The following is a 13,047-nucleotide window of genomic DNA, read 5'->3' on the forward strand; positions in this document are numbered from 1 at the left end:
TCGATAGAATCATCGATATTTTAACCATCTTAGTAATAACATTAGATTTGAATGTTATCCGCAAAAAGTGTATCTTACAATTTTTCGATTGTTGAGAATTACTAATAATTCAATATTATAAAATAATTTATCTACTGCGACATATATATTGAAAGTATGTCGGTCATGGGTTTTTGAGTTCACGAAAATCAGACAGAACTAGCTTGCTAGATGCGAGACTAACATACTAATTATTATATCTTGTATAATGTTAATTCAGCGCCTTAACATTGAAATGTATCGTAGCGATCGTAACATACTTTTAAAATATATCGACAGCGATACCATATCAACGCTAGCGATAATAAATAACATTTGAATCGAATTGGAACTGAACGAAATGAACTGAACAGAATAGCAAATGCTTAACCGAACGCTTAGAGGAACGCTTGAATTATTAATGTTTGTGTAATTTGTGCCAAACGGCGAATCGAAGCGCAATATAATTACGTGTTAATTTGTGAACAGAGTGTTTTGATAAGCGTGCTCACGTAGAAGAGCTTTAAATTTACAGCGTTTCATGTGTCGTTTAATGCGCCAACGAGACAGCAACAAGTGGTATCACCACAAACAGCCAAGTGATCAACGCCAAACCGAAAAATAAATATTCAAAAACAAAAAGTAAGCGAAATTCTTGTCAGCTATTTATATGGTACAAAACTTGCGTACTTGTTTAAATAAATCGCCTTGTAATTACCACGCAAAGCAAGCAGACACTGCGTGTGCGTGTAAATTTGTGTGTGTGTGTGGTTGTCTGCTTAAAGTGCGCTGCGCAGCTCTGTTTGGGCCAGCGTCGCGGCATATAAAACAAACAAAAAAAAAATAAAAATTCGGCCAACAGCGCACCCAACAGCAAAAACAACAACAACCACTGTGACAATACAAGCGATACGGGGGGTGTTTGACTGCTCTCTTTGATCGTATGCGTGTGTGTGTGTCTGTGCGTGCCTGTGTGTGTGCGCCTGCCTTTGCCAACCAAGCCATTATTTTTTTAGTCTTATGACGTAAACCACCGAAAAATCAAAAGTGAGCACAGCGACAATACAGGCACTAACACACACACACACACACGCATATAGATACATGTAGAAACGAAGGTGAGCGCATTTATGAATTCTTGCTTTAAGTCTCGCCTCAGTTGTTGTTGCTGTAGTTGTTTGTTAATCGCCTCTTCTTGGAATTTCAGCATTCCAGAGCACGTTTCTTGCATTTTGGAGCCGTTATACATTTTTTTTTGATATACATTTGAAAGCCCGCCACACGGCGATTGTTTACAATTGCCGTACATGATGTTCATTAGCAGCAGAGTGCATTAGATTCAATGTAAACAAAGCTGATGTTGCTGCCACAGTGTGCTGCTCATTAAAAGTGCGATGAAAAGTGGGGTATATATGTAATATACCGATTACGATTCGAAATGCTTCACCCACATCCCCTAAAATAATTTTATAAATACCGAATCATAATCTGGAAGTTATTAAAGAATGTACATATATTCTATACTGTGTGGTTACGGGGTATCTGCTAGTCGAGCACTTCAGACTAAAGCACGCTTGTTATTATTGCTGCTGCTGCATTGGCCTATTCAGCCACTGAAGCGATTACAACAGAATTAACAGCAATAGCAGAAGCAACAGCAGCGGTAAATTCTTGAGCTAAAGAAATCTTGTTGAAAGCATTTCCTACTCGACATGAAAAGAAATTGTTGATCTCTGCTGCGAAGTAGCTGTTTAAGATATTTCGCAATGCGCGGCAGGCAAACACATCTGCCTAAGATCATTCACAGTGTGCTGCTGATGACAACATCAACCCGCAAAACCTGTCTTCTAAATGAATCATAAGCTTAACTTCTAACCAGGCCCCGTCGATAGAGCCGCGCAACATTCAAAATTTAACTGACAAAATTGCAATTGAATGCCGCCAAATGATTCCCTCACACATACACACGCACACAACTAACGATGACCCCGCGTAAATTTTATCTTTTGCTCTCCATCTCTCTCATTTACGCTCTCACGCGCTCTCCTATATATTTTTTGTCGTTTCCTATTTTGGTTATTATCGCGTCATATTTTTTTGCAGCTCGCTCAAAAACGCTTATTACTTATGTATTTATCTCATTTGTGTATTTAAGCATTTACATTTTAATGTTTGTTTTTGTGATTTAAATGAACAGTTTTCATGCACCACGTGCCCCCAACTCCACACATCGCGGCCACGGCTCTGAATTATTATTTACATGTTAATTAGCAGCTAGGGATGGTCGTGAGCATCGCAATGTGTCACGCTTGCAGCAACAGTTCAATAAAGAATATTCTTATCGAAGAAATATCAATTATTTGTATATAAAACATGATTAATGACTAAATTAAATGATAAATAGTCTGTTTGATTAAGATAAATGGAGCAATTAAAACTTTTTTCAAAGAGAAATTATTTTTTCCGATTGAACCTACATATATAGTATTCTTATGTTAATTAGATTTTACTCACTGTGATAATCGTACTTATTGACTTCTTTTGCTTTGGCAGCCTGTTGATATATAGAAGTCCGATCCGCTACGGGCTGTAATGCCTGCAACAAAAATACAGATATGTTAAGATATCTTGAAATGTAAGAGTAGTTTACATTGAAAAGGGCTTAAACGATTTGGCAGTTAATGTTTATCAAGAAAGGATATACAATATAGCTTAAATAACAAAAATAATTATGTTTATCTTTTAATGTGCAGGCTTATATTCATATATTATTCTTCATTCTTATCTTCTTTACCTGTTAATCTTCCCGTTCTTATATGAATATTAAAGATTTACAGAGCTTTAATTACCGTTAATCATTTAAATAGTTTTCTATGTGTAAGCAAAAAAACCTATTTTGAATGAAAATTAGTGAGCGATAGTTCACTGTACTCGATTTCGTTCATATAAGCAGCTGAAAAATGAAGTTTAAGGCACGCGCTCATCTCTAGCTCAATTGTAGCTCTGCTCATATCCCTCTGCCGCTGCCAATATGTTCTTACGGTAAATAAACAAGTGGCAGCAGCATCCACTGATAATAGAGTTGCAGTCGATTTGGTTGGGGGATGCTCGTTAGTGCCTTGCAGCTGCTCGGGGCGTGCAGTTCAAAGAGAGATCCCGTTTGTAAACAATGAACAGCTGTGCAAAGCCAACGTTGCGCATGTCCAAGAAAACAAATAAACAAGACACACACACACACTCACGCACACAGACACACATACACTAGTGCAGCGAAATGCGTCTAAAAAAATTTGGGTTTGACTGCTTGCCAATTGATTGATTAATTAATTTAACTAAAATCGCATTTTGTTGCTTGCAGCATGTCGCGGCATGAGAAGTCGAAATCGGTGGGCGGCGGCCTTTTGGAGAGCTGGTTCGGCCGCCCCTCCAAGTCGAAGGGCAGCGCCACTTACAACAGCAACTCGCTGCCGCACAACGCCGGCCGGCCCGTCTCCACGGACAATGATGGCGCCTTGGATGTGGATGAGCTGCAGCGGCACATACAGGATCTGAGCGAGGCAGAGGTGAATGCCAAATTTCTGGAAATAATCGAGGATATGAACATACCCAAGGACAAGCGCGAACCGTTGCTCAGCAAGACCGTGGAGGAGCGCCAGAAGATGTTATTCATGCACATGAAAGGTAAGTGCAGAGAGAGAGATAGAGAGAGGAGCAGTGGGCGGGGTGAGAGACACAAAGACAATGAACCAATGCGTTGGCCTCAGATAAGATTGACAGGTGCACACACTTAAAGGTGAAATACAAGACACAAGTACAGTGGTCGCTCGCTAAGGAGAACGCGTTCGTTTCAGATTTGATTTTAACTGCAAACAAAACTATTTTACATAAGAAGTAGGCAAGATAATCGGGACATTAACTTCTTTCACCTCGATTTCTAATTTCTGAACATTTCATATGAACTGCATGTCCCAATTAGCCAGCGACTACTGTAGTGATGTGTGTGCTTTGTGCTTGCCAAGTTTGTATTCGATTTGCCAGCATTTCTATTAAATTATCACCTCGTATTGCGCTTGTTCGCTCGCATTTGCTATTTTAGCGGATGACTCATGCCGCATTTTAACTGGAATGTAACGTTATCAATGCATATATACCTTGTATAAGATATGGCTTGGCTTATCTTTAAATAAAATGGGTGCAACAATTTGTGCCCAATTTTGACATGTCAAATGTGCCCCCAAAACATTTATTTAAAATTCGTATTTCGAGGCCAGGTACACATTTCAATTAACTGGCCAAAACCATATGCTAATTACGATTGCCTAACCGCTGATAGGAAAAAAAAAACAACGTTATTTGGCACTACCTGGCAGCCTAGCAGAACCTCAGGGGCGTCACCAAAAGCGGGGCACCGACTGTGAAAAAAAACCGTTTTATTAATTAACTCAAGCGGCGCGCGCGCGTTTCAAACATTTTAATTAACAGCTGCTCATGGCAGCTAATGCAAAAAACGCAGAACAATTAAATACACTTACTCTTCATAAAGTATATTAAAATGTCGACTTAAATGTGCCCATATTAAATTTAAGCATTAGATACACGCTTTATAGTTTTATTAGCGCCATCTATCCGCAGCAGTTTTCGCTAACATTAACATTAGCTCTTTGAAGTGCATGTTAAGTTTGCAATGAGCATGTAAGCTTGAACGGGACTATGTCAATGTTTGTCCTGACTATAAATCTTAGCATCTTTACATTCAAACACAACTTATGTTAAGAGCTTGAGTTTTTCTATATTTTTCACACAGTGCTGTGTGTGTGTGTTTGTGGCCCTGGAATTGTCCGTATACATATGTAAATTTGTATGTGTAGCATAAGTCTCAAGACGTAGACTTGAGATAACATTGAAATGACAATTTAGCTCATCATGCTGATAAGCAATATGCTTAATTAGATCAGACTTGTCTCTATCTTTAGTTTGTGATAATGTCATGATAATTTGTGCAAATACCTTATAGCGAGTGCTGCTCTTAAATATGCCCTGCTTTGCCCATCTAAATCCGAAACACGGAAATGATTCAAATGCTGAAGATACTTTTTTTCGAACGGGCCAATAAACCTTATTTCACCTACAGAGTGTAAAGTGTAAACATACTTATACTATATACACATTTATGGATAAACAAATTCGAAGAGTACATTTGGGGAACTCAGGTCACTGTTGCTATAATAATAAACACAACCACTGTGTTTTAATGATTCTTCTTGTTGCCGTTGTTTTTCCTTTCGTTTTTTGTTGTTGTTTTGTTTTCCAACCTGTGGCTCTACCCAACGCCTTCTCCCATTTTTTTGTTTATGAGCATCATTTGGATTTATCATCGCGTTTATTTTCATCTGATTTTGTCATTTATACACGTCGAAAACGTATGTACGTACACACACACACACACATACATTTGCACAAGTGTGTATTTATGGATATGCATTACGTGTAAGAAAAATAGGTAAAAAAAAAAAAGAAAGCTTTCGTGCATCGATGCTCTATGAAGTTTGCCTTGTGCACTTTGCGGCGACTGCTCGCGCGCTCTCTCTCTCTCGCTCGCTCTCTCTCCTTTTCTCTGCTGCTGCTGAGAGCGTTGCCTACTTATTGTTATTGCTAACTGTTGCTGTGTGCATTATGCACTTGAGTTTTACACTCGCGAGCAATAAAAATTGCAAAAAATATCAACAAAATCAGCGTCCAGGCGTCTGCAGCAAACGCAATTGACGTAATTTTAAATATGCATATATATATATTTCAATGATTGTTTTGAATTATAAATGTATTAATATATGTATATACGCACATAAACATATACATATGTGCGAATATATTGTATTCGTGTATTTCTTGATTGCATTCCGTTGTTGCTTTTCGGTACAAAAAAAAAGAGTCAAGGTTACATTTAAAGTAACCGTCGAGAATCGTTTCCTCCCGCTGATAAAGCCACGCAATATACGCCGCAGATAACGAAGCCTTGTTTGGGAGCAGCAGCAAAGCGAGTAACTGGACCGAAACGCGTCTAGTTTGATTTACAGTTAAAAGCGCGCTGTCAGCTGTTAATCTCGGCTACAGTGCTACATGCCCATGAGTTTTTAACAGCTGTAAAGTAAAACAAGCTGCTTAACATTTGTTAAGTAAATAAAATGTTAAGCAAGTTAACAGCTGCATAACAGCTGTAAAACTAAAATAGGCTGATTAACAGCTGTAAAGTAAATAAAATGTCTTTTAAAACCTATTTTTGTTTGGTTTGGATAGACCCCTTCCCTAAAATTCCCATATTTCACTTAATAGGCGATATCTACCTATGTTTACCGCTCGGCCTATGATATAAGCCATGTATATTTGGCTTTAAAGAGACTTGAGTTATTGAAGCACAACTAAATAAAACACTTTCTACTTAACACTTCACTCGCAGGCAAAAACTCACTGGAGCGCAGAGCGAATTCTCGGTTCGAGAAGCCCAACGACTACATCGAGTATCTACAGAATGGGGAGCACAGCGAGAATAAGGTTTATCAGTGCGTGGAATCGCTGCGTGTGGCGCTCAACAGCAATACGATATCCTGGATCAAGGCGTTCGGGGAGGCGGGCATCGAGCAGATCGAGAAGCTGTTGGCGCGCGCCAAAAAGGATCGCACCTATGATCGCATCGAATTTGAGGCCATACGCTGCCTCAAGGCCATCATGAATAATACGTGGGGCTTGAATGTGGTCCTCACGCCGGATCAGCATAGCGTGGTGCTGCTGTTGGCCCAGTCGCTGGATCCGCGCAAGCCGCAAACCATGTGCGAGGCCCTCAAGCTGTTGGCCTCCTTTTGCATTGTGTACGAACGGAATGGCTATGAGAAGGTGCTCCGCGCCATTACGACAATTGCGGCCGCGTCGTACAAGTCGAGCGAACGTTTTAGGCCCATTGTGGATGCACTCTTTGCCTCCGACAAGCAGGATCCCAAGCGGGAGCTGGCCTGCCACAGTCTCATCTTTATCAATACGCTCACAAATACGCCGACAGATTTGAATTTCCGTCTCCATTTGCGCTGCGAGATTATGCGAATGGGCCTGTACGATCGGCTGGATGAGTTCAAGGAGATTGTGGAGAGCAGCAACAATGAGGCGCTGCAGGAGCACTTCAAGATCTTCAAGGAGATACGCGACGATGATTTCGAGGAGTTTGTCCAACGATTCGACAATGTCGAATTCAACATGGACGATGCACAGGATTGTTTCGATGTGCTCAAGAATCTGGTCACAGACACGAGCTCTGAGCCATATTTTCTGTCCATCTTACAGCATTTACTCTACATACGCGATGATTTCTATTTTCGGCCCGCCTACTATCAGCTGATCGAGGAGTGCATAACGCAGATTGTATTCCACAAGGGCTACTGTGATCCCAATTTCGAGAATCGCGACTTTAAGATTGACACTTCGGTGCTGCTGGACGACATTGTGGAGAAATCAAAGGCCAAGGAGACGCAACGTGCCGAGGAGTATGAGAAGAAGATCGAGGCGCTCGAGAGCGCCAAACAGGAGGCGGAGGCCAAGGCGGCCCATCTCGAGGAGAAGGTCAAGCTAATGGAGGCCAGCGGTGTGGCAGCGCCATCACCCAACAAATTGCCCAAAGTCAATATCCCAATGCCGCCGCCGCCGCCAGGCGCCGGTGGTGCAATACCACCGCCACCTCCACCCACGGGAGGTGGTCCGCGACCGCCACCGCCGCCCCCAATGCCCGGCATGGCAGGTGGTCCGCGACCGCCACCGCCGCCCCCGATGCCGGGCATGGGTGGTGGTCCGCCGCCGCCGCCGATGCCCGGCATGATGCGGCCGGGTGGTCCGCCGCCGCCGCCGATGATGATGATGCCAATGGCGCCGGTGCTGCCGCACGGACTGAAGCCCAAAAAGAAATGGGATCCCAAGAATCCGATGAAGCGTGCCAATTGGAAGGCCATTGTGCCGGCCAAGATGTCGGAGAATGCATTCTGGGTGAAATGCCAGGAGGACAAGCTGGCCTCCGATGATTTCCTAACGGAGCTGGCCATCAAATTCTCCTCGAAGCCCGTGAAGAAGGAGAACCAAAAGGATGCCGTCGACAAGCCAACAACGCTGACCAAAAAGAACGTCGATCTGCGCGTCCTCGACTCCAAGTCGGCACAGAATCTGTCCATTCTGCTCGGCGGCTCACTGAAGCATCTGTCCTACGAGCAAATCAAACTCTGTCTGCTGCGCTGTGATACCGACATCCTGTCCTCCAATATACTGCAAAATCTAATCCAATATCTGCCGCCGCCCGAGCAGCTAAAGCGTCTGCAGGAGTTCAAGGCAAAGGGCGAACCCCTGCCGCCCATCGAGCAATTCGCGGCTACCATAGGTGGGTAACAGTGAGAGCTGCAAGGGATCACTTATTAATAAACTCTTTTAACTCTGCTTCAGGTGAAATCAAACGTTTGTCGCCGCGCCTGCACAATCTGAACTTTAAGCTGACGTATGCAGACCAGGTGCAGGATATCAAGCCGGACATTGTCGCCGGCACGGCGGCCTGCGAGGAGATACGCAACAGCAAGAAGTTTTCGAAAATATTGGAGCTCATTTTGCTGCTGGGCAACTACATGAATTCGGGCTCCAAGAATGAGGCCGCCTTCGGCTTCGAGATATCCTATTTGACCAAACTGACAAACACAAAGGATACGGATAACAAGCAAACGCTGCTGCACTATTTGGTTGATCTGGTCGAGAAGAAGTTTCCGGAGGCTCTTAACTTTTACGACGATCTGTCGCACGTGAACAAAGCGTCGCGAGTGAACATGGATGCCATACAGAAGAATATGCGGCAAATGAATGCGGCTGTCAAGAATCTGGAAACGGATCTGCAGAACAACAAGGTGCCGCAGTGCGAAGATGACAAGTTCAGCGAGGTGATGGGCAAATTTGCCGTCGAATGTCGCCAGCAGGTGGATGTGCTGGGTAAGGGATTACATGTGGTTCCATTAACTTAGAACTCAACTAAATTAATGCCTAAATTTCTGGAATATTAATTATCTTGTTCTTTTGCAGGCAAAATGCAGGTGCAAATGGAGAAGCTGTTCAAAGATCTGAGCGAGTACTATGCCTTCGATCCCAGCAAGTACACGATGGAGGAGTTCTTTGCGGACATCAAGACGTTCAAAGATGCGTTCCAGGCGGCGCACAACGACAATGTACGCATACGCGAGGAGCAGCAGAAGAAACAGCGCATGCAGGAGGCACGCGAACAATCGCAACGCGAGCAAATGGAGCGACAGCAACGAAAGATGGCTGTCGTCGATATGGATGCAGCACAGACGCAGGAGGGCGTCATGGACAGCCTGATGGAGGCGCTGCAAACGGGCTCCGCCTTCGGGCAGCGCAATCGGCAGCCGCGTCGCCAGCGACCCGCCGGCGCCGAGAGACGCGCCCAGCTCAGTCGCAGCCGGTCGCGGACACGGGTCAACAACGGGCAGTTCATGACCCGCGAGATGATACTAAACGAGGTGCTGGGCTCGGCGTAGTTAGGGGATATTTATAATCGGCCGTGTGTATATATATAAATAGACATATAGACATCTAAGTGCTTAGATCTGTAGCCTTGTTTATATCAGCCACAAATTGGAACTAAGTGAAGCTATTCGAGGACCAGCAGCTAAATTGGAACAGCTAGAAAAATCGATTTATCATTCAGTTCAGATAAAAATATATATACATATCGTATCGGGGGTAACGCGCACCGATAAATACAGATACATATATTTTTGATACGCTTTTACCAACATTTTCGAAACATTGTTAATTTAGTCGGGATACCATCATTTTTTTTTGCGTTCGCTTTTGGCTCTTTTGATTCCTTTTAAAATAGATTTTATTTGTTTGTTAACTTTGTGAATTGTTGTGCACTTTGTTTTCGGGGCAACTGAACAAAACGATCTTAACGATTATATAATTCCTCTTGTATTTAATTTCGATCTTAAGACGCATTCTTATTTGACTACTCACAGCGAATTCTCTATTTTAACCTGTCTATCTGCCTGCTACATTTAACAGCTGGTTAATATGTCTATCTACTATACGATTTTTTTTTATCTCGACAGAATGTTCGCATATATTTATATAGTTTTTAAACGATAATTGCTAGCAACTAAACGGATCGAGCAGTTAAACTAATTTGTCGTAGAATCATACTTTGTAATTATATAATTTTCTAATAATTTAGGAATAAAATTCCCCCAAAAACTTGAAATCTATTTCAAATGTGTTTTCATTTTTTGATTAATGCAGCTAACGGCGTGATGCATCGACAGATATCAGATAGAAAATCCATAAATTATAAATTTTACTTTTTAATAACAATATTCTTCTTTGACTGAGACACAATTACCAAGGTTCTCCAATCCAGACTTTGGATCTACTTTATTAAATGAACCATAAACAAAAAGCCTGAAACAATTCTGTTTTCCAAAAAACTAGATGAACTGAAGGACCTTTTAGAAAAACCTGATTTGGTTAAAAATGAAAAATATCCTAGCTCCAAAGTACACTTAACTTTGGTCCCAATCTTTGCATTTAACTAGCAATATTTGCTAGCTGCAAATTTTGGGTAAAAATCAAATATAGCCCGCATCTTGCATATGAAAATATCTACGGCTTGAAATATTTTCAGAGCAACGGGAAGCTTTATATTAAAATCTGGAATTCATTTATGAAAATTTTTTGAAAAATATGTGAAAAAAAGGCTTAGATATGGACGAAAACCTGGGCTTAAGATATGGAAAATCAGCTTTGCAAGCTGTATATAAAAAATTAAATTGTTTCATTTAAATTTTTAAAATATACGAAAGAATTTAAAAATTCAGCTTTTTGGAATTGAAATTTTGTAAATATGGGAGTAAAACAGGTTTGAAGTAAAATCTGATCTTAAGATTTTAACAATCGGCTTTGCGCACTGTATATTAAAAATTGGAATTGTTTAATGGACATTTTTTAAATCTTTAAAAAAACTTTGGATTATTAGCTTAGCGAACTGTATATTAATAATGGAATTATCTAATTGAAATTTTGTAAATATCTGAGAAACCAAAGAACTGATCAAAACCTTAAATAAAGATTTTAAACATCAGCTCTGCGAACAGGACCTAAAGGCGGCGAGTTTATTTAAGCCTTGAAATTGCGGTTCATCGACAGTTTCTCTCATTTTCTTAGCCCTAATAATTACCTCAGCTCTTATAATGACATATTACATCCTGAGATCCGAGCTTGATGATATGTTAAATTTTTAAATATTTTTATTATTTTCTTTTATAGCAATTTTTCTCACATGAATAGCAATATTTATAAGAAAATTAACGAGACAAACTGGGAAAACAGTAAAATTTATATATCTTTAAAGAACAAACTGTTTAAGTTGGCTAAAACAGTATCTTAGCCAAGTTTTTGACAAATGCTACCAATTAACGATTAAAGATTAAATAGCTTAAGTGATTAATTGAAGAATCATGCTAGATTGCAATCGCTATCAGTTTTATATGGAAATCCAGTTCGTCAAATTTCCAAAATCCAAAAATACATTATTTACTTAATTTTTGTTGTTGCTTATTTTCTTTTGCGTAGCCGCAAAGCGAAAAAAAACGCTGTTTAATTTGTTTGATTAACAACAACAACAATAACGAAAGGTTTATCGCGGCATACATGAAGGCGTGCACAACGCAAAATGCACTTGCGCTGCCTAAGGTGCGCGGGGGGAGAAGGTGGGTGGGAGGGGTTGGGGGGGTGGTTAGGTTTTTTTGGGCCCACTTTGCTGCGAAGTCATGGCCATAAAACTCTTCAACGTACAAATTAACCAACAAGCAAAGCAAAGCGACAAAAAAACGAAAGAAAAAAAACGAGAAAAAAAGCCCGACAAGCCAATCAAGCGAAGCGTCATTCGACAAAGTTGGGTCTATCCAAAAGGTATACACAGGTATACACAGGTATATATGTGTCCGGTTAGTATATAGAGTTTGTATTTCTTTGGGGCTGCTCTCGCTGGATCTAATTGCCGAGGCTGATTTACGAGGCGCTTTCTTTATGGTTTTATTAGCATAATTGCATTTTCGAATATATTTCTTTTTTTCTTCTTGGTTTTTTAATGCTTTGTTTATGATCACAGAAGGTGAGTCATAATAATAATAATATTAATAATAGCAACTGGTAAATGCATTAGAAGGGTTTCTGCTTTTGTTTAAGGTTTCTTGTCGCCCGATCGAGGCACGAGCAGATTGCGCCCCTAATGACTTCCAGGTAAACATTATTATGGCCTATTACATGACTTGCCTGCGCGGGCGGAGGAGGCGGAGGACGAAAAAAAAACCTGGCCTATTCGAAAATTCCCTTGAATTCTAGACGCTTTGCGAAAAAAGTAAAGGAGGAGGAGGAAAAACATGGCCTGCGGCCAGCTAATTGTAGTGCGAACTTTATGACGCAGCCTCTCGCCTCTCGTCCTGTTTGTTGTCCTTTCGACGGGATTCGAGCTCGCGTTTCGCGGGCCGCAATAAAACTTTTGTGCGTGGCCTTTCAATTGTTTTACAATGTTTTTGTTTTGTGGGCATTAAGGGGTTTTTTGTTTGGCCAACACCAGACCAGACCAGACCAGACCGGACCAGACCAACAGCAGCAGCATTTGCCGTCCAACAAAGTGCAATTTAAGTGCGAGGCCAATTTTTCCTGGTCTGCCTGCGTGAAATTGTCCTTTTGTTGTCAGCTGAATGCATTTCTCTAATATTTTCTAATTATTCGCGCTCACCGAACGATCAATGAATGCGCTTTTTAGCTAATCTCTGCGAGAATTTCGTGGAACTCGCAACGGATTACTCAATCGTTGACGATTTTTGCATGCAAAATAAATATGTCAAAGGTGAAAAGTGTTTGCGTTTTCCGTTACTTTTTGGCAGCCTTTTTTTCTGGTCCAACAAAAAGGTTTGCAGTTTTATGAGTATTACCTTTGCT

General features: G+C 41.2%; 1 protein-coding gene across 2 annotated transcripts; it reads left to right on the plus strand.

The window, feature by feature from the left end:
- Positions 1-388: 388 nt before the first annotated feature.
- Positions 389-10,310, plus strand: dia (diaphanous related formin 1). 2 transcript variants are annotated; one of them, XM_064690698.1, is made up of 5 exons: positions 389-660; positions 3,377-3,699; positions 6,473-8,425; positions 8,488-9,018; positions 9,109-10,310. In XM_064690698.1, the coding sequence occupies exons 2-5, from the start codon at positions 3,378-3,380 to the stop codon at positions 9,579-9,581; spliced, it is 3,279 nt and encodes a 1,092-aa protein (XP_064546768.1). In that variant the 5' UTR covers positions 389-660; position 3,377; the 3' UTR covers positions 9,582-10,310. The 2 variants fall into 2 exon arrangements, with proteins under 2 accessions (XP_064546768.1, XP_064546767.1); XM_064690697.1 differs by lacking the exon at positions 389-660 and adding an exon at positions 3,198-3,312.
- Positions 10,311-13,047: the final 2,737 nt, after the last annotated feature.

This window comes from Drosophila montana, unplaced genomic scaffold, assembly GCF_035044405.1.
Source record: "Drosophila montana isolate Dmon_TW-CO22-7 unplaced genomic scaffold, ASM3504440v1 contig_3282_1, whole genome shotgun sequence".
Lineage (NCBI taxonomy): Eukaryota > Metazoa > Arthropoda > Insecta > Diptera > Drosophilidae > Drosophila > Drosophila montana.

What these genes read in the sequence shown, in the direction of transcription:
- dia (XM_064690697.1), top strand. Translation starts at nt 3,293, where the DNA reads ATGCGTCTAAAAAAATTTGG. An exon ending in ATGCGTCTAAAAAAATTTGG is followed by an intron (nt 3,313 to 3,376) that starts GTTTGACTGCTT and finishes TGTTGCTTGCAG; the next exon opens with CATGTCGCGGCATGAGAAGT. An exon ending in GCAATTCGCGGCTACCATAG is followed by an intron (nt 8,426 to 8,487) that starts GTGGGTAACAGT and finishes ACTCTGCTTCAG; the next exon opens with GTGAAATCAAACGTTTGTCG.